Genomic DNA, 26,799 nt, shown 5'->3' with positions numbered 1-26,799 from the left:
CTCCATCTTTGCTCTAAGGGATCTAACTCAGGTTACCAGGCCTGTGTCACAAGCACCCTTTACCCCTTGACACGTTTGAGTCATTTAATGTTTTCAAGTTTTCATTTGGGCAAATGAGATGGCTCACAGAGTAAAAGCGCTTGGCTCATTAGCCTGATGTCATTAGATCAACCGCCACAAACCACGAAGTTCAAAACAAGACTAACCAACCACGGGTTTTATTTTCGAGACGGGATCCTTAACATGTAGACCAGGTTGGCCTTGAACTCAGAGCTCAGATTATCTCTGTCTCTAGAGAGCCAGAACCAAAGATGTTGTACCACCATACCCTTACCCCAGAATGTTTTATGGTTGGGGCTTTTGTTTGGAGTGGGAGTCGGGACCTGTGTAGCTCTGGCTGGTTTGGAACTACATGGCCCAGATCTACCTCGAATTTGCAGGGAGCTTCCAGTCTCAGCCCCAAATTCTGGGACTGTGGTGGCCAACCACTTGCTGGCTTTTTCCTGTTGGTTTGAGACAGGGTTTCACTATGGAGCCCTGCTAGGTTGGAGTTTGATTCTTTTGCTCTGGCCCTGATTGCTGGGATTACAGGCACACACCACACCTGGCCCTATGAGTTATAAACACTATTTTTGTAATATTGTGTGTGTGCCTGCACTCACGTACACACATGAATAAAGGCAAGTTATTTTCAAATAATTTATTAGGAATTTAAAACAAAATAAAACCTGGAAAAAGAAGTTACAGATGCGGAGGGAAAAAGACACCGAGGGTGGAACTTGCTGGCTTCAAAACACCATGTAACATCTTCAAAAGAAAAAAATTTTTTTTTCCTCAAACGAATCAGAAATGTAAATCCAGGTCCACGAACCCACAGTTAGGTCCAGTGGAGTGAGAGGGTCCAGGGAATAGGGGGTGGGGGGAAGAAAGGAAGCCAAAGTCTCCTGAGGCTCCCCTCAGATGTGTAGAAAAATTAAAGATAAAATCCAATAAAAATGCAGCTTCTCTTTTATTAGGAATTATTAAAAACAAAAACCGAAAAAAAACCAAAAAAAAAAAAAAAACCCAAAAAACAAAAACCAACAACAAACACTAACAGCCGCGCATCTCAGTAACGAAGATTATTGCTTTGAGTTCTTGGGGCTTATTGGTTGAGTGAGCGCCTCACACGGACAGTTAACTCTCCAAAGGGGGCTTTGAAGGCGGGGTGGGTGGGTGGGTGGGGCTCTGCTGGGGAAGGGAGCTTGAGGCCCCCCTCAGCCTCGGGAAGGACAGAGAGGGGCTGACAGCAGGCACGACTCAGCCCTGCCATGCCAGGTCTCACCTCATGTTCACACCCTGAGCCCCCGTCTCCCCCCCAAAAAAAAGGGTCTCCAGGGTGGGGGGTGGGGGTTACCAAGGGCTCTGGTCACGGGATCATCCTGGTGGGAAACTTCAGTGAGGATGTGGGGGTTCCCTGAGAAGCCCTTTGCTTTCCTGGTATCTACTCCTTGCTGAAGCGCTTCCCGATGCCCACTCCTGGGTGGGGGTTGGGGGGCTCAGAGCAGAAACCATGAAGGTCCCATCTAGGCGGGGGCCAGGAGGGGCCTTTGGAGAGCCAATTCCTTCCCAGCAGTGGCTCTAGGCAAGCCCTCCTCTCCCCTGGCCCCTTGCTCCCCTAACCAGGGGGTTTCTTGGGGGAAGAGTCCGCCCAAGGCCTTGAACTTGGGGAGGGCCTGAGAGTATGGGCCTGCCTGTGGCCAGAGCTGAGGTCTGCAACCTTACAGTAACGGTGTCTGAGGAAGAAGGGTCAGAGACAGGGAGAAGGGGACGGGGGAGGGACTTTTGCCCTGTGGGGTCAGACAAATGCTGTCACCCCAAGGGGGTCTTAGGGAAGGGTGGGGTAGGGCTTCACCTCACAGTATTTACATATGATACAGGACGGGGTGGCTCCAGGGGCTCGGCCTGGCCTACCCCGCAGCCCTGCCCTCCTCTCCAGGGTTGGGAGGGAGAAGGCCAGGAACCCACACCCACAGACACTCAGCTGGTGTGGGGGGCACCTGGCCCCTGGCCCCCTGCGGCCTGGGGCTTCACATTCACAAACCTAGAAATAGTTTAAAAACAGTTTCTTAAAAAAAAAAAAGTAAAGAGCAAAAAGAGGGAAAAGCCAGAATTAAAAAAATCAAACAAAAAAACCGGGTTGGGGCCTCAGTCTGCAGCAGGCCCCCTCTGCCCGCCCTCCAGCTATGCCTTTCTGGGGGGGGGGTGCCCTAAAGGGGGCAGCAGGGAGGGATGGGGCAGACCGGAGGAGAGGGCAGATCTGGTGTGGGGGTAGGGCAACTGGCTAATCCAAAAATAAATAAAAGCGACCAGGGAGAGAGGCAGGTGGGAGCGAGAGAAGAGACAAGGTCTGAACAGGAGGTTAGTAGGGGAGCCAGACATGAGGGGGCTGGGCCCAGGGGTTGAGGGACAGGCAGTAGCGGTCCAAGTGGCAGCCAAGGGGCTGGGCTGCTGCGGCGGAGGTGTCCCAATCCCCTTGCTGGCTCAGTCTGGTCCTCAGTCAGCTGCAGGCTGGGGCGCTGAAAGACAAAGTAAGATAGTGTGGGACCCCGCAGAACAGGCATGCCCGCTGTCTTTCCCAACCCCTTTCTTTCTAGATGAATTTTGTTCAGATTTTGCACTTCCTGTTACATGTTGGGACGACACTGGGCACTTTCCCCAGATCTTGAATAGCTCGATTTCTGTTCCCTGAAAAGCTTTATCTGAGTCCCCTGAAGATTTCATTATTTTATGCATGAGTCCACTGTAGCTGTCTTCAGACACACCAGAAGAGAGCATCAGATCGCATTACAGATGGTTGTGAGCCACCATGCGGTTGCTGGGAATTGAACTCAGGACCTCTGGAAGAGCGGTCAGTGCTCTTAACCACTGAGCCATCTCTCAAGCCCCTGAACCCCACAGAAAACGGCACCTTGTAAACTATTTGAAAGTATCTCATGTTAGTTTTATTCTTATGTTTTCATACCCCTCATTATTATTTATTATTATGTGTTCAACTATGTTTACTGCCGGGCGTGGTGGTGCATGCCCTTTTAGGCTGAGGGAGGTGTGTGTGTTTGTGTGTGCGCGTGCGCACACACGCACGCACAAGGATGGAGGAGCCTGTGGAGAGGAGAGAGCACTGTTGGATTCCCAGGGGCTTAGAGTTACAGGTTTTGAGCCGCCTGATGTGAATTCAGCCCTCTTCAAGAGTCGTATGCATTCTCTACCACTGAACCAGCTCTCCAGGACCCAGGTATTTTTACACCTTTAAGAAGATTTACTGTGTGTGTTGTGGGCTGGACTCAAGCCTGTGGCACTCCTCCACCATCAGCCTCTTGAGTGCTGGGATTACACATGTAAGCCTAATTTATATCCTATTGTATAAGCTGTCTAATTTCCTACAGTAGCCGTATATTCTGTCTAGCTAAACTCTTCTTCCTCTTCCTCCTTTTCCTCCTCCCCTCCCCCTTTCTTTTTTGAGACAGGGTCTCTCTGTGCATCGCTGGATGGCTTGGAACTTGCTCTGTAGATCAATCAGGACCTGGGTCCCCAGCACCTGCATGGCGGCTCGCGACTGCCTCTGACTCCAGCTGCAGAGGCTCTGATACCCTCCTCTGGCCTCAGCAGGACACACACACACACACACAGAGTGGGCATACACATTCGCAGGTAAAGCTCAGTATAGATCATGCCAGGCATGCAAAGCCCTGCCTGGGTTCAATGGCAGCACAAATTAAAAATCTCCACACATAACACTGACCCTTGGGAACTTGGAGCCAGTTTACACAGAGAGCAATGTTGGGTGTCATTAATTGTAAAAAATAAAACAAAACAAAAATAAAAGAACAAATCTTTGTCAGTCCAATGTTATATGATTAATTAGTATTTCATTTACATATTATTTAATATTTTGTTTCTTTTCTCTCGATCTTGTTTTTTGAGACAGGGTTTCTCTGTGTAGCCCTGGTTGTCCTAGAATTCACTCTGTAGACCAGGCTGGCCTCGAATTCAAGGGGATCTTCCTGCCTCTGCCGCCCATGTGCTGGGATTAAGGGCGTGTAACACCACCAACACCGCCGCCACCGCCACCACCACCACTACCACCATCACCGCCTTGCCTCGCTAATATTCAGCTTTTTAACACAGGGTCTTGTTATGCACATCAGGCTGACTGGCAGCTCACTTTGTAGCCCAATCTGGCTTTGACTTTGTAATCTACCTGCCTTTGCCTTCCGTGTTCAGGGCTAATGTATAAACGTTATTTGTGTAGATGTGTGTACTGTATGTATGTATACGGGAGGATATAAGTACACGTGTGTGTACCTGCACGTGGAGGTCAGAGATTGATGGCAACTGCCTTCTCCAGTCTGACTTTTTGATACAGGTACTCCCAGGGAACGTGGGCTAAATGGCTGGCTAGTGAGCATCAGGGACCCAGCCACCTGTCAGTGCTGTGGGTCCCAGGTCCGGGCCGCTGTGCTCATCTTTCTGGGGGTCTAGGGGTCTGAACTCAGGTCCTTGTTGGTTAAGCGGGTACTTTACCAATTCACACATCTCCCCCAGAGCCTCACTCTGTAGCCCTAGCTGGTCTAGAATTCAAAGTAATCCTCCTGCCTTGGCCTCAGATTATAGACAGGCAATGTGCCACCATGCCTGGCTTAACTTAAATTGGACTGTGGCAGGCTAAGCATCTTCTCTCGTGCCTGCTGGCCACTGCTGGCATCCAGGCCCCCCTCTTGTCGTGGTCTGGGAACTCTATGAAGTGGAGATGGGGCTGGCATTCGAGATAGCATAGCTGAGGGTTGGCGGCCCAGTGCCCCCCACATCCCCCCATCTCCTCACCTCCTGCTACCTCCTCCCTGTTTCAGTGGTACCCATTGGTGAAGGCTGTGGCAATCAAGGGACCCTGAAAAGAAAAGAGTTAGACTCCGAGGATCCTGGGTTGCATTCAGGCAAACCGTGGGGGGGGGGGCTCCTGCTATCCCTGTGGGACCCCTATGGTGAGACACAGGTTCTTCTGGCTGGCACGGGTTGCCCCGGTACAGATCGGCTAACGGGGCACAGATCTACTTGTGTGCAAGGCGGGGCCTGGGGACCTGTGTAGAGCCAGTTCCCTGGTTAAAACTGGGATGCTCCTGAGCTGGACTCTGACCACACAGAAAGGAGATGGCAATGCATTTGTACAGCATTCTGGGGCCGCTGGACAGAGTCCAGGATACAGCTTATCACAGGACACCCTCTAGTCCTTGTGGATACTTTCTTCCTGTCACCCTCCCTCAAGCCCCGCTCGCCCCTCCCCAAGTTAGACAAGGCCGCTCCCTCCCGCAGCTTCAGACATCTCCCAGCGTGAAGGGGGTGAGGTGGAGGCCCTCCGGCCTGGCCACTCACCCCAAGACTGTGGCCGAAACCAGTGCTGGGGGCGGGGCTGGCGGCGCTGATGTAACTGCTGACCCCGGAGTCCTGGTTGGCTGCCCCGTAGAGCTCAGCCATGGGGCCGGGGCTTGTGGTCCCTAGGAAGCCCCCTGTGCGGCTGGGAGTGGAACCTGGAGGGGGAGCCATCGTCCAGGGGTGAGAGCCTGGCAACCCAGAAAGAACAGAGTGATAGCCCGGGTGCCCAAGGCCACCCCACACACCCGCTCCAATTCCCTCCCACCCAGCCCTGGACCAGAGACTACCCCCACCCCCACCCCCTGGAGATCGCTCTGGCTCCCGTCATGTCCCGTGTGACCTCTGTAAGGCTGGCCTATGTCACTGTTGCTTGATACTCTGTTGGCCCACTGCCCAAACTGGCTGTCCCCCTGGGCTACAACAACCCTTGTTCCTTCCTTCATTCTCCTCCTGTAAGCCCTTCCTCAGCCTTTCTTAAAGCAGCAGCTGACAACTCTTCTAGTGCCCAATGTCCCCAGAGCGGCAGGGTCATGACCGTCTGCACTCGGACACCCAGCAGCTTGTATGCTCTGGGGGACACAGCATCACTCTTGGCTGGCTCATACACTCAATTCAGTGAATACTTGTGTGGTAAACAAACCCCTCTGGACTCCTCCGTCCCCTCCCTGTGCCCCCTTCCCAGAAGGCCTACCTGTCCCTCGAACTACAGCTGCCGCCGCCGCTGCCGCCGCCATGGGCCCATAAGCCGTGAGAGGGATAGCTGGAAGACAAAGGGCGTGCACTGAGCTGGAGGAGGAGAAAGGACCCTACCGTCTGGTAGCGCTTCTCCCACCTAGGCCTCGAGTGGAGGCGGGGGGGGGGGGTGTCAAAGCACAGACAGGTTGGACAGCCATTCTGCACCCCGACCTAATGCATCCCAGGGAGCAGCTGCGCCTCAGTCTCCATACCAGATCCTAGGACACACTTGAGTAATATTCCTGACCCGCTGTGGGTAAGACATCAGTACTTTCTCCACAGGACAGGACAATGGCTGTCTGGCTACAAGGGGCCTGGGGCTGGGGGGTTAGGTTTTCTTTTCATTTTAAAATTTATTTATTTATTTTTAACATATTCACTTTACATCCCGCTCACTGTCCCCTCCCACAACCTCATCTTCTCTCTACTCCTCTGAGTGGGTGAGACCCCCCCCCCCCGTCCAGAGTATCCCCCCACCCTGTCACTTGAACTCTTTGTGAGGCTAGGTACTTCCTTTCCCACTAAGGCCAGACAGGCAGCCCAGCTAGAAGAACGTAACCCACGGACACACAACAGCTTTTGGGATATCCGCACCCCTGTTCCAGTTGTTTGGGACCCACATGAAGACCAAGCCACAAGTCTGCTACATATGATGGGGAGGCCTGGGTCCAGCCCGGGGTTTGCTCTTTGGTTGATGGTTGAGAACTCTGAGAGCCCCAAGAGACCAGGTTAGTTGACTCTGCTGGTCTCTGCTCCTTTTCAGAACTGGTTATTGGCTGGCCCTGGGCACAGAAGTCAGGCTCACTGCCTCTAAGCAGGACCCGCCTGAGGACAGAGAGCTACAGAGCCACTGAGGTCCCAGCTCTGCTAAGTCCTGCTGCTGTGTGTGCTGTGTGTCCTCACGGTCCTTAGGGCCTCCCTGACCACCAGGCTAAAAATGACCAGTGTCCCTTCCAAGTCCCTCAGCCCCTCTTCTGTCTTCCTCTTTCTTTTTGTTTTTTTGTTTTGTTTTGTTTTTTTCGAGACAGGGTTTCTCTGTGTTAGTCCTGGCTGTCCTGGAACTCACTCTGTAGATTAGACTGGCCTCGAACTCAGAAATCCACCTGCCTCTGCCCTCCAAGTGCTGGGATAAAAGGCGTGCACCACCACGACCAGCTTGTCTTCCTGTTTCTATTCTGCAGTTCTGTATACAGTAGGTCCTTAATAAATATCTGCACTATCCTCTACTTTTTGTTTTTTGTTTTTTGTTTTTGGTCTTTTTGAGACAAGGCCTTGTTATGTGTAGCCCAGGCTGGTCTCAAACTCACTTCCAATTCTCCTGTTTCCAACTCACAAGGGCTGGGATATAGCCATGTTCCATTGTAACTGACTGGTACTATATATACAGTGCTGCATATCTGTCAGGCCTCTGTGCATATGAGATAAGCAGACTACCAGATAAACGCAACACTCCACAACTGTCCATTCCCTGAAAATCTTTAGCCAAGCTGTCCTGCAGGAGACCCAAACCCGTGACACTGTGGCGTCTGAGGCTTGGATTCTCCTTTTTGTAACCGGCCATCCAACTGGCTTCTTCTCACTGAGACTCTGCCCCCTGGCTTCTCCTTCTCTGTTTAGTCCTTCCACCAGCTTGACGCCCTAGCCACTCAGCTCAGCTTTTGTTTTATCTTCCCAGGGATCTTCCATTTACTTAACTAATCCATGCGCCTCTGTTAGGAACCAGCTCCTGTGGGGTGGGGGACCTTATCTGTGTCTGTGCCCCCTTAACCTTCCACCCCAGTGCCTGGCCAAGCATCGGCACAATAAATATGTACCGAACACATAAAAGAAATACTCTGATCTCCGTTCCAAGCCAGGAAAAAAAGTTCAGGCGACACATTCCAAAAGGGCTGGAGAGGCTGGAGTCCATGGGCCCCTCTGCCAAGACACCTTCGGCATTAACTCAGGCCTACAGGGTGGACACTGGGCACTAAGGTCTCAGGGGTTCTAGCCCTTCACATGGCAAACTCTAGCCAACCTCACTGAGTTCTTATCGGGAAGAATTATTCTTGGTATAATAAATATTTGCTAGCCTCGCTAACCTGTACACTTGGTTATGAGTAGGTAAGGTCCGGGTATACCCCTGCTTTCATGGCCGCTAGCCTGGTGGTACATGCTGCACACAGTAGGTACTCACACAAGGGTCTTACATGAGGAGAGAGGAACCCCTGCCCCCTGCCCCAAGTGCCAGACCCTCTGATCCTTGCGGTCCTTATGTCCACCACCGCCAGGACCCTGCTCCCTCCCCTCCCCTCCCCTCCCCTCCCCTCCCCTCCCTTCACCCCAGTCTCTCTTCGCCTGCTGCACCCTTGGAAGGAAGATCTGAAGCAGTTTCCCCACACATAGCCAGGGTGGGGGTGGGGGGCAGAGTCCGCAGGTAGGGTGGAAGAAAGCGGGTTGGACAGAGAAGCCCCTCATGGCCCACCTCATGTGCACAACCCCTTGGCCTGACCCAGCTCCAGAGTAGAGTTGCGTCTCCCTCGGGGCCAAACGTTTTTGTCCTTATTTTCCTAGGAGGAGCCCACGGGCATCCCTGGGGCCATCGGAGGTATGTCGCTTGGGCCCCAAGTATCTGGGTAACTTGGGGTGTGTTAACAAGACAGAACGAAGACTGCAAAGTTCTTACAAGGCGAAAGTTGGGGGGGTTCTAGTTTCTTGGGGGAAATTAGATGAGAATGCTGCACTGGGTACAGGCACCCCCCAGTTCTGCGTATAAAGTCCCTCTTAGCCTGCTGTGCTCCAAGTTCGTGACCCTGGCCTGTTCACCACTGGGCACCAGAGCCTCCACGGTGCCTGGCACACAGGAGACACTAGATAAATATTAGATGAGTGACTTTACCTCCGTCTGCCTGGCTTGGCCTCCCGCCCCACCCTCGAGGGCCATGTAGCTGAAGAAACTGGCCAGTGCCCAGGTACAGTCGTTCTGCCAGCTTCACCCCGGGGAAGGGGACAGTCCCTCTCCCCTCCTTTCTCCCCGCGTGGCCTATGAGATGCACGGAATCTGAGCCACTGACCTGTGAGCTCGGGGAGGACTGGGGCGCTCGGGAGAGGGCTCCGCTCTACACGGAATTCTAAAATGAAACGTAAGACAGCTTAGGAAATCGCAGGGGAGCCCCTTTGGCATGGCCCCTGGCGGGGGACAGGGGGCAGGGAGAAACGCACCCACGGGGACCAGGGGCGAGGGGGCGGGTCATGCACGGGACTCAAGAACTGGGAATGGAAAGTGCACAGTCTCAGTAGGTGAGGTGGGGCAGAGGGGTGAGAGAGAGAGAGAGAGAGAGAGAGACAGACAGACCAACCGACAGACAGACAGATGATATGAAAGGGAGAATGAACGAAACTAGAGATGCCGCCTAATCCTGCGCACAAGGCACCACCAGCAGTGGGATTCCCAAGGTTTGGTGCTGAGAACTGAGCCCAGGACTTTACATAGGCTAGATCAGTAAGAGAAGCACTCTCTTACTGATCTGCACCCTGGGGCCCCGTTTCTGTTCCGTTTTTTAAAGGGTTATTTATTTTATGTGTATGGGTGTTTCGCCGACAGGTAGGTATATATATATACATATATATATATGCATATATATGTATATATATATATTATATATGCATGCCACGTGTATGCCTGGGGCCTTTCGAATTCTGAAGGATGTTTTAGATGCCCTGTAAACGGAGTTACAGACAGTTGCAAGCCACCATAAGGGTGCCGGGGACTGAACCTTCGTCCTCCGGAACAGCCAGTATTCTTAACTGGGGTCAGTCCCTAGTGACACCACTTCCCAGTCGAATCTTTGTAGCAACTCTTCTGTCCTCTGAGCAGTTTCTCATCTCTACAACAGGATCCCCGAGAGGGCTAGGTGTCTGTGGTGTGTACTAAGGACTGCAAGCTAAACAAACAGCCCAAGGACAGGGGAGGTAAATGCTTAGGGACCCCTCCAGGAAATAAGACCCAAACGGACTGGGATGTGTAGCTCAGTGGTAGAGGCCTTGCTTAACATCCCGGAGGCCCTGGGTTCACTGCCCGTAACCAGCCACAGCACAGAAGAGGAGGAGTAGGTGGCTACATGGTGAACTTGAGGCCTGCCTAGGCTCTACCTCAACGACAGATGAATAATACTTGGGACGTGGCTCTGGCGGAGCACGTGTGAGGTCCAGTCCACTCCCAGCACTACAGAGACAACCAACCAAGGGTCTGGAAATGATTTGATACTTAACAGGAAACAATGCTAAATACTAACACGACAGCCCAGGGTTTTGTATTTCTGTTTAAAATATAGGTCTAGTGTTATCTTTATTTTGTAGCTTTAAGGTTCAGCGGGTAAGCTCTCAGGCTCTATACAGCACTCGGTACCCCGTGAAGACTCAGTACAGCACCTTTAAGTACCTTTGTGAGGACGTGAATCCCAATGGCCCTTGGAGAAGCCCCCACCCCCACCCCAAGTCCAGGGCTGTCTTTGGAGGGACTGGCAATTTTTAAGTCGGGCAGGGATGGAGAAAGTCAGAAAACAGGCAGAGAATGGATGGCCTGGGCAAAACTGTACCATGCAGGGCTACACCAGGATCCCCACACTCTCGGTGGAGGGGGTGGGAGAAAGAGACTCCTCGGACACGCCCTTCCTTCCAAGCATCCGGCCATGCACTCTAGATGCCCGCCACCCTGAGGAGGAGTCACACTGTCTGGAACTGGGGACATGCTGGACATGTGGAGAGACACCCAGGGGGACTTACCGGGGAACTGGTAGGTGTAACCAGGGGCAAGGCCTGTGTAACTCCGGCTGGCGTAGGTCGTGGCTTGGAACCCTGGGTAACCTGATGGGACAAAGCGACGGGGTGAGAAACCTTGCCCTCAGCGGGGGGCAAGGCCAGCTTGGATCTGAGGGTGCTCATAGTCTTCCTACAGCTAGCTTGTCACAGATAAGCCTTAGGTTTCCAGTAGACTTCTATGCACCAAGCCCCAAGCTGGGCACAGCGTTTATCATCTTACAAGACCTCTCAAGTGCTGTATCAGGGAGGCCTGGTGAGGGGCTCACACGGAAACTGAGGCACAGAGAGCTGAAACTGGATAAGAACAACACAACCCTGTTACCCAACTCTTCCCACCCGGGCTCCCATCTTCTTCTGCTCCCGATCTCTCACACAGCTTTCTCTTCCTGCCTCTACGCCCCGACTTGCTGTTTCTCAAGAGTTTGCAGAGATCAGACCAGGGCCCTTGCACACAATGCCATCTCTGCCCGTGGCACCCACACGAGACCACTGAGGCCTTGTTACGCTGGTGTCAGGCAGGTCTCTCCTCTCTCTGCACGGAGGCTACAGTTCCTCCTGCGTCGTCCCGCGATTCCTCTGAGGGTGGGCATTCTATCACCCAGAAGAAGAAAGCCTTCTGTCAGTGCTCACGGAGCACTGGAATTCCGGTTCAGATCCGATTAGCTCCCTGGTTCTCCCTCACCAGCCCTTGCAGGCTCAGCATGTGTGGTGCATGGGTGTGTATGCATGCAAGGGCTCAGCAACTCACGAGTGTCCTTTCCTGTTGCTCTCTGCCTTATTTTATTTTGAGGCTGGGTCTCTCCCAGGGCCTAGAGCTTCCCCACCGTCTACACTGTGTGACCAGGAAGGCCCCAGCACTAGGTTCCAGATGCATGCTTTCACGACAGCGCTGTGGATAAGAACTCCCCGTGACTGCGCAGCTGATGCTCTACCCACTGGGCCATCCCCGCAGCTCCCGACTGACTGCACCATTTATTACTTTTTTCTATAGCTGTTCGAAATCACTTAAGCCAAAAACAACTGACCGCAGACAAAGGTGTTTCTCAAAGTGCTGGATGGGAAGACAACAAAAGAGAGGCAGTGAACCGCCTCATTCCAGCCCCAGACGGTCCGGGGAGGACCAAGACTTGCTTTGAGAGAGCTCCACCTCCAACACACCCTAAGCTGGTCACCTCAGCGAGGTAGAGAGTTCAAGGTCATCCTTGGTTACGAACCAGTTCTAGACTATCCTGGGCTACATGGGTCCGTCTCAAAAAAATTAAAATAAAATAGAGCCAGGCATGATACCACATACCTTTAATCCCAGCCCTTGAGAGACAGAGGCAGGTGGACCTCTGTAAATCTGAGGCCAGCCTGGCCCAGGACAGCCAGGGCTAAAAAGTGAGACGCTGTCACAAACAAACAAACAAACAAACAAGCTGGCAATAGCAAAAAAATTTTTCGGTCAACTAATAATAGTAGGAAATAGTACATTAGATGTAAATATTTCATCAATATAAAACTATAATGCGCTAACACCCCCCCCCCCCGTATGTGCCCACAATTATAAAGATTAAAAAAATACATTATGGCAGTTGAAGGGAGAGGCAGAGGCAGGCAGATCTCTGTAAGCTTAAAGCCAGCCTGGTCTACAGAGCAAGTTCCAGGTTACCCAGTTACCAACAGATCCTGTCTTTAAAAAAAAAAAACCAGTTTTAAGGAAAAGACCTTTCCTCAAAAGACTCAGGAAAAACTCACACATACTGGGCTGGAGAGATGGCTCAGCACTTCTTCATCTCTCCAGCCTTGTCCTGGAACAGGCTAGCCACTAACTCCCCCTGGCCGTATGTTCATCTTCTCAATGTTTGTCTTCACCCTTGATTATTTGTATGTATGTGTTTGTGTATATGTCTGGTCTATGCATATTGCCTGCACGGGGAAAGTGAGGAGCTGCGGGATTCCCTGGAACTGGCCGTGTGGGTGTGGGCAGGCATGAGTCCAGGGAGTGAAACCCGGGTTCTCTACAAAGGCAGTTATGACTTTTAACTGCTGAGCTGGCTTTCCAGCCTGTTTACTCTGTGTCTCTGTGTGTGTGTGCATATGCATGTGAGTATGTGTGTATATGTATGTATGTGTATATGTATGTGTGAGTCTGTGTGCCTGTATTATGATGTGTGTGTGTCTGTGTGTCTCTATGTGTGTATGTATATGTATGTGTATCTCTGTATGTATGTATATATATATATGTGTGTGTGTGTATGTGTGTATGTGCTCGAGTGCCCTCTCATGTGTGCTCCCTAAGGACTGAGCATACATATAACACCTCATGATCTAGGTACTTTTGTGAAATTCACCTTTTTTAAAAAAAAAATTAATGTGGCCGGGCATAGTGGTGTACTTGGGAGGCAGAGGCAGGTGGATTTCTGAGTTCTAGACCAGCCTGGTCTACAGAGTGAGTTCCAGGACAGCCAGGGCTGCACAGAGAAACCTTGTCTCAAAAAACAAAAAACAAACAAACAAACAAAAACCCAACCAAACAAAAATTAATGTATGAGTATCTGCACATACACCTGCTCGCCAGAAGAGGGCGACAGATCCCATTACAGATGGTTGTGAGTCACCCCATGTGGTTGCTGAGAATTGAACTCAGAACTTCTCTGGAAGAAGACACTAGGCAGTGGTCGTACACACCTTTAATCCCAGCACTTGGGAGGCAGAGGCAGGCGGATCTCTGAGTTCGAAGGCAGCCTGGTCTACAGAGTGAGTTCCAGTCCAGGATAGTCAGGGCTACACAGAGAAACCCTGTCTCAAAAACAAACAAACAAAACAACCCAGCACTTGGGAGGCAGAGGCAGGTGGATTTCTGAGTTCGAGGCCAGCCTGGTCCACAAAGTGAGTGAATTCCAGGACAGCCAAGGCTACACAGAGAAACCCTGTCTCAAAAAACCAAGAAAAAGAAAAAGAAAAAAAGAAAAAGAAAACAAAACAAACCAAAAAAAAAACCTCTGGAAGAGCAGTCAGTGCTCTTAACCACTGAGTCATCTCTCCTGCCCCCTTCTTTTAATTAAAAAATATTTTTATGCAATGTGCACAATGCCATGCAGAATAGGAGCCAGATCCTCTAGAACTAAGGTTGCAGGTTGTTCTGAGGTGCCATGTGGGTGCTGGGGAATTGAACCTGGGTCCTTCAAAAGACCAGCTAGTGTTCTTAACCACTGAGCCATCGTCCCAGTCCCTTGGGTGCTTTTCAAAGCACAGCTGACTCTTAGCTGATTTCAAGGCTCATGGCTAGTCCCATCACCTACTCCAGGGAGCCTCCCGTGGTTGTTTAGGTGGCTCCTTGGACCTCCATGGCCCCGAATCCCTCTATAGAAGACACTCCTGTCTTTCAGGTGAACCACAGCCCAGTGACAGCAGATCCTACCCCTCACACAAAACACAACAAAGACAACAATAACAACACGAGAATTAGCTGCGTGAGACAACCAAGCCTTCCTCAAGCCCCTGGACCTCTGTCAATGCTACTCTCCCTGTCTGGTACGCTTCTCCCTTCTTCCCCACGACTGCCCGCAGACCCAACCTACAGGCTCAGTGTAACTCTTGTGTGCTTCCTGGTTCTCCAGAGTCTTGGTCCAATTATCTCTGCCCACACTCTCTTGGTAGCCTATACTTCATCCTGAACTCAGGAAAATTATGGCTGGAAATTCCTAGCATGCATCAGGCGCTCAACACGGGATGGATACAGATACCCCAAGTAGTCAGGAGACCAGATACTATGGGGCGGCTGCAGTATATCAGAACCACCACAAGAGGGCAGTGTTCCACACCAATCTGTCCACTTCGGGCAGGTCTGCCAGATTGGAAGCACAGTTTTTGCCTTTACTCTTGACTCAGACAGAAGGGCAGACCACGAGGAGAAGTCACACCCACCCAGCCTGCCCCCCTCCACCCCCCCAGAAGCCTCAGGGGCAAGACTAGGCAAGAAAAAAGCCACAGGTGTAGGCCTGGCACGTACCCAGCATCCCAATACCCAGCATGAAGGCATCCATTCCGTAGGGCATGACCCGAGACCTGCCCCGGGCTGAGCCTGTCGGGGACATCACCTCCTTTGGCTGGGCTTTCTTGCATTCCACCTGCAACGAAAGCTGACGGTCAGAGGCTGCTACAGCAGGCCTCCTCATTCTTACTTCAACTACCGTTTAAAGAGCGCTCACTATGTCTGAAGGGCTTTACAGATGCTAGCTCAGTCACCAGAACGATCGCACCGGACCAACCGTGAATGCATTACGATTCCTACATGACTTATTTTTAGTTTTAACTCACTTTAATTTTCTTATGGTAGGGTCTTATTAGTGTAGCTTTAGCTAGCTTGCAACTTGCTATACAGACCAGGCTGGCCTTGAACTTGTGGCAATCCTCCTGCCCAGAGAGCTGAGATTATAGGCATGTTCCATGACATGGAGCTGAGATTCCCATCTTTCCATCCTCGCCTTTTCCCTTTTCCTTCCTTCTTTCCTCTTCCTCTTCTTCTTCTTTTTTTTTTTTTTTTTTTTTTTTTTTTGAGACAGGGTTTCTCTGTGTAGCCCTGGCTCTCCTGGAACTCACTCTGCAGACCAGGCTGGGCTGAAAGGCATACCCCGCCATTGCCACCAAGGTAGGGAATCCCATATAAAAGTGGACACTTGGGCTCTGAGAGGGACCGTCCCAAGGCATTCATTTCCTATTCTGAACTGTTCGGAATGACAGACTGCTGATTTCTGAGAGAGCCCCACCTCTACCTATTTACAGAACCCCAGAGCTTCCCTGACTGCCTCCTCCTGGAGTCCCGGTCTCCCCGACCCCCAACCTCCTCCCCGACCCCCGACCTCCGACCCCCGACCGATCCCAGCTCACCATTTTGTTGTTGATTTCATGGAAGTGGATCTCACAAACTTTCTCTACGATGTCCTCGCTCTCAAACGTGACAAATCCAAACCCTAGAGGTTGGACAAGGGCGGGGCCAGGTCAGAAGCACGAGCACACGCGCGCACACACCGCAGCTCATCTCTTGCGGCAAGTGTCTGAGAGTTAATAAAAGGCTCTGCCCATAGCCTAAGAGAGCAACCCAACTACTGTCTGAGTCAAGGTTTCAGGTCCCAAATTACAGAAGAGCAGGCAGAGGCTCAGAGAGGTAGACTAACGTGCCCAAGGTTGCACAGCAAGTTGGAGAGTGGTCACAGTGGGGCTGGGGCTGGGGCTGGAGGGGACAGTTCAGTAGCTAAGAGCACTTGCTACTCTTCCTGAGGACCCGGGTTCTCGTCTCCTATGATCCCATGGGGCAGCTCACAACAGCCTGTAACTCCAGTTGTCCTCTCTGGGGGCACCCACACACATACGGCACACGTTCACACAGACACTCATACATAAATACAAAGTTTTTGGTTTCTCAAGACAGGGTTTCTCTGGGTACTCTTCGCTGTCCTGAAACTCAGTTCTGTAAACCAGGCTGGCCTGGAATTCAGAGATCTGCCTGCCATCTGCCTTCTTACCTCTGCTGGGATTAAAGCCCTGTTCTGCCACTGCCTGGCCAATCTTTTTTTGTTGTTTTTAAAGTGGCAGAGCCGTCATGAAATGCCATCCTTGGGAATCACAGCACTAAGGGTCCTAGGTGCTTCACTGTGACCCCCCAAATCTGTGTCTATGCTGTGCTCAAGTTGCTCATACAGACCCACACATTTGCAATAGAATCCAGGCCTACCTGTGAACTTCTAATCCCCAACACCAGTGCTCCATACAGCCTATTATTACACTCCACAGTTCAGGGAATGGATGAGAGAAAAACATCTGCACCTGCTTGATACAGATGTAACTTAGGTCTCTCTCTTATTTTAGCTGAAGATAGAACTAGGGTCTAGCATCTCTTACATTCTCAGCCCTTTAGATACCATATTTTGGGGGGGGGGAGTCATTTCAAACCAAGGGTTTGCTTGATCCCAGAAGAGCAAAATCCACACAAACAGGATGAGCTCATACCTAACAGACCCTTTATTCCCCTCAGCTGCACACGCAACCCCATTTCACAGACACTGGGGGACACTCTGCAGGTATGCTTGCCCTGGCAAACCAGGCACATTTAGCACTCCACCCAACACACACTACACCTCTCACACACTCATAGCCACTCATAGCCCACACGGTTCTAAGAAGCTAAGAGCCCCGAAGCCATTGAGAAACTGTCCCAACTGCCTGTCTCTTCAGGGAGTCCCCCAAGGGCTAGGAGAAAACAACCAGGTAGGACACACAGGTTCAGGGCCAAGGAAGGGGTCTGCAGAACATGGGCTCAGCTCGGAAGCGGTGGTGAACCAGACTGCCTGAGGCTGTAGAGTCAGCCTGACCTCAGGGCAGCCTGGCCCCAGCTCTGGTTTCCAGGGATAAGGTAAGCCCAGGCCAGGCCGGAGCAGACACTGGCCAAGGGAGGGGTGCAGGGCACCATTGGGGGGGGGCGGGGGGTGTCCTCGGCTCCTCTGCAATTGGCAAAGTTTCTGATGCAGGAAAGGAGAAGACAAAAGCCTTCTGTAAGGCCAGGCCCCGGAGAGGATGCAGTTCCTCAGGGATAGGATGTCAGGAGGCAACATGAAAGGGCAGCTGTGACCTGCAGCCCCCTGGCTGACCAGGGTCCTGGGCCCAGCCTGGAAAGGAAGGGGGAGGGGCCGCACTCACCTCTGTGCCTGTTGGTGGTTTTGTCGAACATCAGCATGGCATCATCCACCTGAAACGCAGACTTCTGTGTTAGCCCCACAGACACCAGCCTCTCCCCACCCACAAAAACCAAACCAAACCAAACCAAACCAAACCAAACCAAACCAAACCAAACCTACACCCCTCTTGTCTACTCTCCGGAAGCACACCAGAGACAACCATCAGATTCTCAGCAGCTCAGTCTGTATTTATTAAACTCCGAATGTATGCCTGACACTCTGCCTCTATCATCCCAACATTCCCTGCGCAGGCTCGGCTATCTCCATGGCATAGCTTAGGAAACTGAGGGGCTCAGAGAGGTGGAGTCACCTGCCAAGGTCATACAGCAAGCCCTGCACAAAGCCAGGGAGGAAAGGGTACACAAGTAGGTGCTAGGGAAAAGAAATATGGGGAGCAAGATTCCGAGGTGGGGAAACCAAAGCCCCTCTTTCCCTTTTTGGAAAAGGCCAGCAGCCAGACTCCCTTCTGTTACAGCCCGGTGCTCTAATTGAGGTTTCCTTAGGCCAGAGGCTGTAATTAAAGCAAGCAGAGTTCACTGCCTGGGCTGCCTGCCTTGCACTGGCTGGGGGAGGGGAGGAGGGGAGGGAGGGGGAGGGTCTACATTAGCCACAGACGAGGCTCCTTGCTACCCTTGCTCCACTCCCAGACATCCTCTCAGACACAGGGACAAGCCAGGGCATCCTGGGCCTCCTTCTTGGGCTACATCTGACCCTCTGGTCTCCACATCCCACTCCAACCACTGGCCTGACTCCCAATGGCTGGGGTGGGGTGGGGGTGGGGGTGGAGGGAGAGGCACAGCCTAGCCCCACAGAACTCCGGGCTCCTCATCTGTCTTCTGTCTCTCATGCCTCATTAAGGCAGACCCAGAAGTAGATTGGGTCTCCTTAGAGAACCTGGAAGCTCTCCTTAGGGACTAATCTAGACCAGGCCGCCCTGATCTAAGAGGCAGTGGGGTTCCCGGAGAATCTTGGAGAAATGAGAGCTTCCTGCTGCAGAATGCCATCTGACCACAGTCTTATTCCTAACCCCAAAGAGGCAGTTAAGCCCGTTTTCTTTAAGCCCAGCACATCTCAAGCACAGGCTTCAAATAGGGCAAGCTCAGATACCGTGTGTGCTGGCTGGGTGTCCTTGGGTAAATAAATGGCTTTAGGTTTCTGCAGCTTTGATTCCACAGTCTGTAAAATGGGTATAAGACTGATTATCCACTACAGGCGGGAGGTGTAAGGTGTATGTAGAACACTCAACTTCCAGGGCTGGGGGGGGGGGGTTCAGGGTGCACTCAATAAATAGCAGCTGGCACCTTTATTACGGAGAGACTGGCCCACAAGTCCCAACAGGGGAGGACTCCCAGGTCCCACCAGGACAGCTGCTTCAGCTGTTAATAGCCATCACTATTCTATGGACCATCCTGACTTGTGCTCAATTAATTATTTTTTGAATGGATGAGTGAATGAACAGAAAAACCAGCCACACCTTCCTCCTTAATCCTGCAGCTTTGAGTTTCTTGCCTGACCCACAAACTGATTCAGGTCAAATCCAGTCCTTCCGGTTCCCTTCCACACACAACATCCCTGGTCCCCAGCATCCTTCAAGCGGGGCTTAGCTGGACAGAGACCCCATTGCTGTGGTGGGGTGGTGGCCGGGTAGCCCCCCTCCCACCCGAGGAAAGTGGCTAGGGGTCCAGGGTACCCCCTACCGGTGATGTCCCCTCCTGAGGCTGGCTGAGGGGAGGGAGGCTCCCAGCCCAGTGTCCTTAATAGGCTTTGGTCTCCATGGGAACCTGGGGGCAGGGGGGCTCCGGAGGGGGGGAGGGGAGGCGACCGAGGCCTGCTGACCAGTGGGAGCCGCCAAGTTCGGCGGCGGCTAAGCCTGAGTGGCAGCCATGGCGGCTGACCATTGTTCACCCCCTCCGTGGCGGCCCCTCGATCCGGGCGGGGTGGGGTACGGGGGGGCAGCCGCGGGGCCCTTGGCATTCCCGGCTGTCCCCCTCGCTCCCTGGCAGCCTATTCTCCAGCTCCCCCTGGCCTCCCCGGGCCGGTTTCACATGCCAACGCCGATTTAGGCCCGAACAAAAGACGCGGCCGCTGACGGCTTCTCCTGGGGCCCGGTTGCCACGGCAACGCCGGCCCCGGGGGCAGGCGGCCTCCAATCACAGCTGCTGGATCAGATTAGTGCGGGCTCTAATGCTCGGTGCTCAGACACAAAGACACCCCGCCGGAGCCGAGCCGGGGCCTGCAGCTTCCCAGGAGCACCCTTCCCTCTGGGGCCCAGGCTCTGCCTGCCCTGCGTCTTGGACCCAGATCCCCAAGGAGGCGCCTGAGCCAAGGCCTCTGGCCTCAACACGTCAGCATCCTCTGGCCTGCAGACCCCCCACCCAGCCACGGCTCACTGCCTATCTCCCAAGCCTGGTCCAGCTTGGCCTGATGGGGAATTCACATCCCACGAAGGAGTGGGCACGGGACCCAGACCACCTGAAACACTCAAGCGGGCATTCATTCCTCTTCCATTCTCACTCCAGACAGACCCCATGGAACCTTGGGGGTATTCACTGCTTGCTTTTGCACGGATGCCTTTATTGTCTGGGCGGCACCACACCCACCTCTCTTTCACAGACTACCCTCTCCCAAGGCCCAGAAATTAAATCTTGACACACCCAAGAGCTGAGAGCTAGTGACCTCTCAGGAGCTGGGGCAGACTCTGGGGTGTTTTCCAATACCTGGGGGAATCAGCAGCCATCCCCAGCTCCCCACCTGCTTAAGGGGGGTACCCAACTGCAATAAGGATTCTTATTTATTGCTTTCTTATCATCCTCTCCAGGAAGGGGGGGTTGGTGGAAGGAAGGTGCAGCTGCCTGTGGTCTGGACAGGTGCAAGCTCCCAAGAGGGCAAGGGGAGGGGAGCGCTGGATTGAACTGGCTACAGAAGTGCCTCCTCCCCGGGGAGAGTGAAGAGCAGGAGAAAAATAGAGAGGAAAGGTAGAAAGGTAATGAGAGACTCTATTGAAGAGGCCCAGAGTCTGGGGCCCCACAGATGGGTCCAGATCCCCAAACTGTGACTTGGTCTGACCTCACCTGTGGGGTGATCTGACTGCCTGCCACCCACCCCCTGGGCCTGCTCTTTCCTCCTGATCTATATACTCTGGGGCTTTCCCAGGAACACCCACAGTGAAAGACCTACCTTTCCGAACTGCTCGAAATAGTGTTTCACATCTTCCACCGTGGTGTTCACAGACAGCCCCCCCACGAAGATCTTCTTCGTCCGAGTGACCATCTGTCAGGGGAAGGAAGGAGCAAGTGGGCATCTGAGTCCTGTGGCCTCCCCCTCATCAGCAGGGGCTGTGGCGGGGGTGGGGGGTGGGGTCCCCTCCTGCCAGGATGGCAGCTGACAAGCTCTCGGTGGCCCCAGCTTCTCCAAGGCCCCCTTCCCAGCTCCTCCTTGGACTCCTGCCTCTAGGCCTGCCACGGGCAGCTGTGTGCCCCACACTCTGGCTGGCTCTAGTGTGCCTCCCTCCCTGGGGTCTGCGTATGGAAGGTTCCCTAAGGAACCTTACAAGGATGGGGGCAGGGGAGGCATGCCAAGGGCCTAGACTCACTGCCTAGCATGAAAGATCCCACCACTTCTTCTGGGAGACACCAAAGATACCACGGGGGTGTCACCGAAAGGAACACCAACAGTTTCCTCATCAACCTTCCTCCCAAGCCAACCAACCTCGGGCAGCCTCCCCGTGGCCCCCAGCCCTGTTTCAGGAAGACCACATGGTCCTAATTACCCCAGGAGCGCATGGCTAATCCAGGGCAATTCCCAGCCCCATCCTAACACTGAGGCACCTTCTGTCACCAAACTGCTTAATGGAATTAACCCAATTCTGACCATGCGCTGCCTGGTGTGGCTTCCTTCGGATACCTGCTCCATAATTACTTTCAGACCCTAGGCTGGATCCTTTCCAAGGATGCCCCCTCTCTTGTCTTCTAGAACTTGTTTCTCTCTCTCTCTCTCTCTCTCTCCCCCAGCAGGACCTGGCAGCCTTGATGGAATGCAGGGCTCACAGTCTCAGAGCACCTTGGTTGCCATCAAGGGAGAAACTAAGACCTCCAGGAAAAGGAACATCCAGGGTTTGGAATGATCTCAACACACAAACGTGGAGGTCCAGCCTCCTGGTACTGCTGTAACGGTGGCCTTTCTTCCAGTGCCCATAAGTCAACTGCTTAAAACCTAAGGTCTGGCCAGCTGCCACAATGCCTGGAATCAAATCTAAGGCCCTTGCCCCGCGTCACAAATCCTGATGCACGCTCTCTGCTCAGCCACTCGGAAATCTGCTCACACAGCCACAGAGCTTCAAGCGAAAACCCAACAGGTGAGAAGTTTGAAAGGCTCCCGCCTCCCTTCACCCTCTGGAAGCCCAACACGTCTCAAAACAGAGACAGGAGGATGGCCTAGAGTCAAGAGGCAAGCTCCCTCACCTAAGCCTGGGTCAAGCTCACTCTGGGTTTGCCCCCACCCCCAAGGCTTAGCATCCAGAGGCTGTGATCCAACAGGCCAGAATTACACTCTGGGTCTAAACTGTATTGGCATCATATACAGTACAACAAAGCAACTCCCTCAGCCATGTTATCCGCCGTCCACCCCAGCACATGGGTGTGAAGAGTAGTGTCTTAATTCTATGCAACAGACATCCTTTCTCCTTACCCCTGCCCATTCGAGACACACACCAAACAGATGCTCCAGGAACATCTGCCATAGAAGAGCTTGCTGAGAGAACCACTACCCCAACTTGCCCAGAATAAAGGAAATTTCCCAGCAACCCCCTTACCATCCCCATCACACACCTACCTTAGGCTGTGCTCTTCGAGGAAAGGCCACCTTGGGGTCAATCTGCGAGAAAAGGAACAGATTAGGAGTCTTGGGTACCATATATAGCCTTGGGTGGTCACACAACCTTCAGCTTCTTTCATCCCAGGGCACAGAGAAGTAAGAGGAACTACAATGGCTTTAGGTAGGACTATAGAGTGGTTAAAGCAAGTAGCAGGGTTCAAATCTCTCTCTCTCTCTCTCTCTCTCTCTCTCTCTCTCTCTCTCTCTCTCACACACACACACACACACACACACACACACACACACACACTGCTTTCTAGCTGTGAGACCCTGGACAAGTTAAGTCCTCAAAGCTTCAAGGTCAAGTTCACCTGCTAAATGGACAACTAATACCTCCCCCAAAGGTCCGTCTGCAGCTCTCTTCAGATCACGCTCACAGAGCATGGGGCGTGGCTGGTGTCTAGCCCACAGCAAAAACCCCCAAAACTGTGTGAGCTAAAGCCTGGTTTCACCAAGTATCAGATACACCGAAGGTTTCGCTAAACAGACTCCACAAGGGTGTCAGCGTCGGTGCCTTACCTGCCTAAGTGGCTCGTGTTACTCTGACTTTGCAAAACAAGACTTTTGCCAGACTATCTAGCCTTTGCCTGAAAAGGATGTGAAGGTCAGAGTCTGGACCCACCAGGAATAGGCTCAGTACTGTCTCCCTACTTCCTCCAGCTGCTGACAGCCCTCCTTAGGAGCTGAAAGCGAATGGCTCCTATTGGAGAGCGAGGCTCCAGGTGAGGCTGAGTGTAGTCTTTCTTGGTGTGAGAGAGAATGGGACTTAAGAAATGGGCTACAGGGCAAGGTTATTAATCCTCGTAGACCTCTCTAAGCCTCAGTCCACGCATCTGCAGAGTGGGGACAATCACACCCACTCCTCCGGAGGGCAGCTGCGGGGGATTCAAATGAGATAAAGGTTGAAAGCGGCCCTTTGTCAATGTCCCTCCGCTGCACAAACAAAGGTGCCATTACCAGGTTACCTTTGCCCTTGACGAAACCAGGACACACCTGGGTACCATGCCTAGGTGCTCTAGCCCTGCTGACAGACAGTAAGAAACAGAACACCAGGTACTCTGCGACCGAGACAGGACCCGTGAGGCCTGGTCGTGACAATTCTTGCTGTTCACACGGATGGACATCGTTTAGAAGTTACCAGCCAATCACAGGCGAGATCTATCTTTTTCCTGAAGTTCCTTCTGTTCAAAACTCAGGATTCTAGACAACTGGCCCCAGCCTCCCTCTGCCCACATGGCATGAACCAGGAAGCCACCTTCTGCCAGCTCCCCTCCGGAATCTGCCCAGAGACGGATCTCCAAAGCCCGCACTAGGGCAATGTCCCTCCTATAGCCGGGTCCTGTGATCTCTAGGGGAAACCAAACCCACCCAACTGTTCATCTGAGGTTGTGATTTCATACAACCTCACCCTCCTTCTTCCAGAAGCAGCCACCTACCTCCAACAGCCCCCTGAACAGACCCTGATGGAGAGACGGCCACACTCCCCCAGACTCACACACAGAAAATCTCCAACACACACACACACACCACACACACACACACCCTCCACTCTGACTCACAGCTGGCAACATAAATAAGGCCCAACAAGTAAATAAAAGGTGAAATTCAGATCCCAAAATAGACTCTTTCCCGCCCCCTTTCCCCAGCCCAGAGATGCTAAACACAGACAAAGCCCTTTCGGTTGGCAGTCTCCATATCTTAAGGATGTCCCCCTCAGCATCCTCCCCCCTCCAACCCCCTTATCAATCTTGGACGCCTCCAGCTCCCCACCACCACCCCAGCACTCAGCTTCCTGAGAGCAGCAGAAGCCATCGGTGCATTCTGAGGACAGGGGACGGTAGGAAAACAGGCAGCTTGACGGTAGATAATCGTCAAAAACAATAGGCCACTGTCTCTTCTCTCCCCAGCCTGGGTCACTTGGGCTGAGCCAGGAAGAGCCTTTCAGAACAGGCAAAGTCGAGGCCTGGCTTCATTTGCTCATTACTGTGTGCGGGAGTGGGAGCCACTGGGCAGAGATAACAGGAGCTGGGGACAGACGGTAATTTAACAAATTCTTGGGGCACAACCAGCCATTGTTGCAGGTAAACAGGAGCTAGTAACTGGCCCAAGCAGGGAGGCCCAGGGCTGGGGAAGAAAGAATGGGGGAGTGTGGAGAGAGGTCACATTGTCCCGGTCCTCCCCACCCTTGGCAGACAGACACCCCCCATCATCAAGTGAGCCTCTTCCTCTGCTTTTCTCCTTTGCCTTCTGGAACCCCTGAGCTGGCCTCCGCCAGCGCCCCCTGCAGGGTCCAAGACACTGGGAACACTGGGAAAGAAGCAAAATGTTCCAGGAGTTTGAATACCAAACAGGCAGGGTCTCCTAAGATCTGGTCGACAGAGCACTTTTTTTCCCCCTATTTCCAATTTCCTTGCAAGCTAGCTCCCTGTTCATAAATACCCTGTAAGGATAAAGAAGGTTCGTGTCTTCTACAAAAGCAAGGAGCTCACTGACCAAAGTCCGGGAAGGAGAAGGGGGGGGGGGAGCGGGAGGGCTCTGTGATGCTTTGCCATTGGTCTGGAATGGAAAAGGGGGTGTCACAGAGTCAAATAGTAGTTAGATTTCAGAGAAGCCACCGTGGGTAACTGTAGCCCTGACTCATTCAATCTGGGGGTAGGATAGGGGCCCGGCTCCACCCCAAAGCCAGAAGTACCAAGATTAGTACTCACAGAGAAAGAGTAGTAGTTGCTGCGTCCCTCACCAACACTGGAGGTGGGGCGTGTGGCATCTTATCCCAGGCCTGAGATTTTTTTTTTTCCTTTCCTCCCTCTGTCCCTAACTCCACTGACAAACTTTCAGGGCATGACAGCTTTCTCACTCTGCAAACTCCATGCAACTGTCCCCACGAGAGAGAGTTCCCGGATCGCTCTCCTCCGGCAGCCTCCCTCTCCCAAAGGACCCCCGAAACCCCGAGGGTCACTCACTGTTTTGGAGTCGAGCTCGTGCCGCGATTGCGCCAGCACTTTATCCACCCCCGCCTGGTCCATGAAAGTGACGAAGCCGAAACCCCTGCGCCGGTAGTGAGGGAGAGGCAGATGGTTACAAGGACAGCGAGTGGCCTCGGCGGGAGGGGCGAGCGCGGTGGCAGGAGAGGTCTCCGGGACTCACCTGGATCTTTTGGTCAGGGGGTCCCGCATCACCAGACACTCTTTCACCTCCCCGAACTGGCCGAAGTATTCGCGCAGCCCTTCTGTAACCACACACTCGCCTTCGGACCAGCCCAGGCCCGGAGCCCTTCCCCCTCCTCCCCCGTCCTTTGCCCCTGGTGACCCCGGCGCGGCCCCGCCGCCCCCGCGCCGAGCTGCCCGCGCGCACTCTCCGCGGCCGGCCCCCCCACCCCTGCCCTCGCCGGGGATTGGGGAGGGGGGTCCCGCAGAGCCTTCCTGGCGCCCACCGGGGCCTCGGCAAGGCAAGGGCCGGGGCCGGGCTGGAGTAGGGGACCGCTCAGGTTGGGTTCCCGCCGCTCCGGGAGCAGCCTCAACAAAAGTTTGAGCCGCAGGTGCGAGCGGAGTTGGAGCTGCCGCTGGCGGGTCCCGGGGGCCCAGCCCGCCCCCCCCGATGCCCCCTCAACCCGCCCCCCACCCCCCACAACTGCTCCCCAACCCGCGCCGGGCCGTGCGCGCTCGCCGAGCGTGCTGCGCTCTCGGGGTCCCCGGGGCGGGGCGCGGAAGAGGGCACGAGGGCGCCCGGGGTCAGCGGGGCGCGGGGCCGGGCAGGGGCGTCCGGGCTTGGGGTGCCGCAAGGGGTGCAGGGTGGCGGTGCGGGGGCCGGCGGGCGATCCCTGGGCTGGCTCACCCTGCGTGGTCTGCCAACTGAGTCCTCCGATGAACATCTTGCTGCGGGAGGAGCAGAGACACAAAGGGCCCGCGTGAGCGCCGGGCGCCAGGGAGCAGGGGGCGCGGGCCCGAGCCCCGGGGAGGCCCCGGCCCGACCCGGATCGGCCATGTTGGCGGGGCCGGGGCGGACGCGGGCTGGGCAGGCTGGGCCGGGCCGGGCCGGACCGTACCAGGGGTCGTGCGGCGAGTCCGGGGAGGCGAGGCCGGGCTGGGGCGCGTCAGTCTCCATCGGGAGCCGCGGGCGGCGCGGGCAGCGGAGCGGCGGCGGCGGCGGCGGCGGCGGCGCTCGGCGCGGGGCAGATGAGGAGCGCGGCGAAGGGGGCCGGACGGACAGGCCATGCTGCCCCCTCCCCCGACCCCGCTCGGGCGGGCGGGCGGGGACGGCCAAGGGG

General features: G+C 53.9%; 1 protein-coding gene across 9 annotated transcripts in view; it reads right to left on the bottom strand.

Moving 5' to 3' along the window:
- Nucleotides 1–685: 685 nt before the first annotated feature.
- The window catches only part of Msi1 (musashi RNA-binding protein 1), a 96,640-nt gene continuing 70,526 nt past the window's right edge, over nucleotides 686–26,799 (bottom strand). For 2 of the 9 annotated variants that reach the window (XM_030254187.1, XM_006530180.2), the window contains 11 exons: nucleotides 22,491–22,532; nucleotides 20,838–20,930; nucleotides 17,623–17,671; nucleotides 15,817–15,899; nucleotides 14,939–15,056; nucleotides 10,909–10,989; nucleotides 9,198–9,254; nucleotides 6,101–6,169; nucleotides 5,410–5,597; nucleotides 4,864–4,927; nucleotides 824–2,558 (listed from right to left, as the gene is read on the bottom strand). In XM_030254187.1, the coding sequence (XP_030110047.1) occupies nucleotides 4,886–4,927; nucleotides 5,410–5,597; nucleotides 6,101–6,169; nucleotides 9,198–9,254; nucleotides 10,909–10,989; nucleotides 14,939–15,056; nucleotides 15,817–15,899; nucleotides 17,623–17,671; nucleotides 20,838–20,930; nucleotides 22,491–22,532 (822 nt within the window). In that variant the 3' untranslated portion in view covers nucleotides 824–2,558; nucleotides 4,864–4,885. Of the gene's footprint in view, nucleotides 2,559–4,863; nucleotides 4,928–5,409; nucleotides 5,598–6,100; nucleotides 6,170–9,197; nucleotides 9,255–10,908; nucleotides 10,990–14,938; nucleotides 15,057–15,816; nucleotides 15,900–17,622; nucleotides 17,672–19,134; nucleotides 19,757–20,837; nucleotides 20,931–21,252; nucleotides 21,407–22,490; nucleotides 22,533–25,495; nucleotides 25,581–25,679; nucleotides 25,762–26,366; nucleotides 26,408–26,577; nucleotides 26,710–26,799 lie in introns of those variants that run through there. The other 7 variants (NM_008629.2, NM_001376960.1, NM_001376961.1 and 4 more) reach the window with 7 other exon arrangements.

Source organism: Mus musculus, chromosome 5 (genome assembly GCF_000001635.26).
Source record: "Mus musculus strain C57BL/6J chromosome 5, GRCm38.p6 C57BL/6J".
Lineage (NCBI taxonomy): Eukaryota > Metazoa > Chordata > Mammalia > Rodentia > Muridae > Mus > Mus musculus.
The sequence above is the reverse complement of the archived record's forward strand: the minus strand, read 5'-3'. Positions and strand labels throughout refer to the sequence as shown.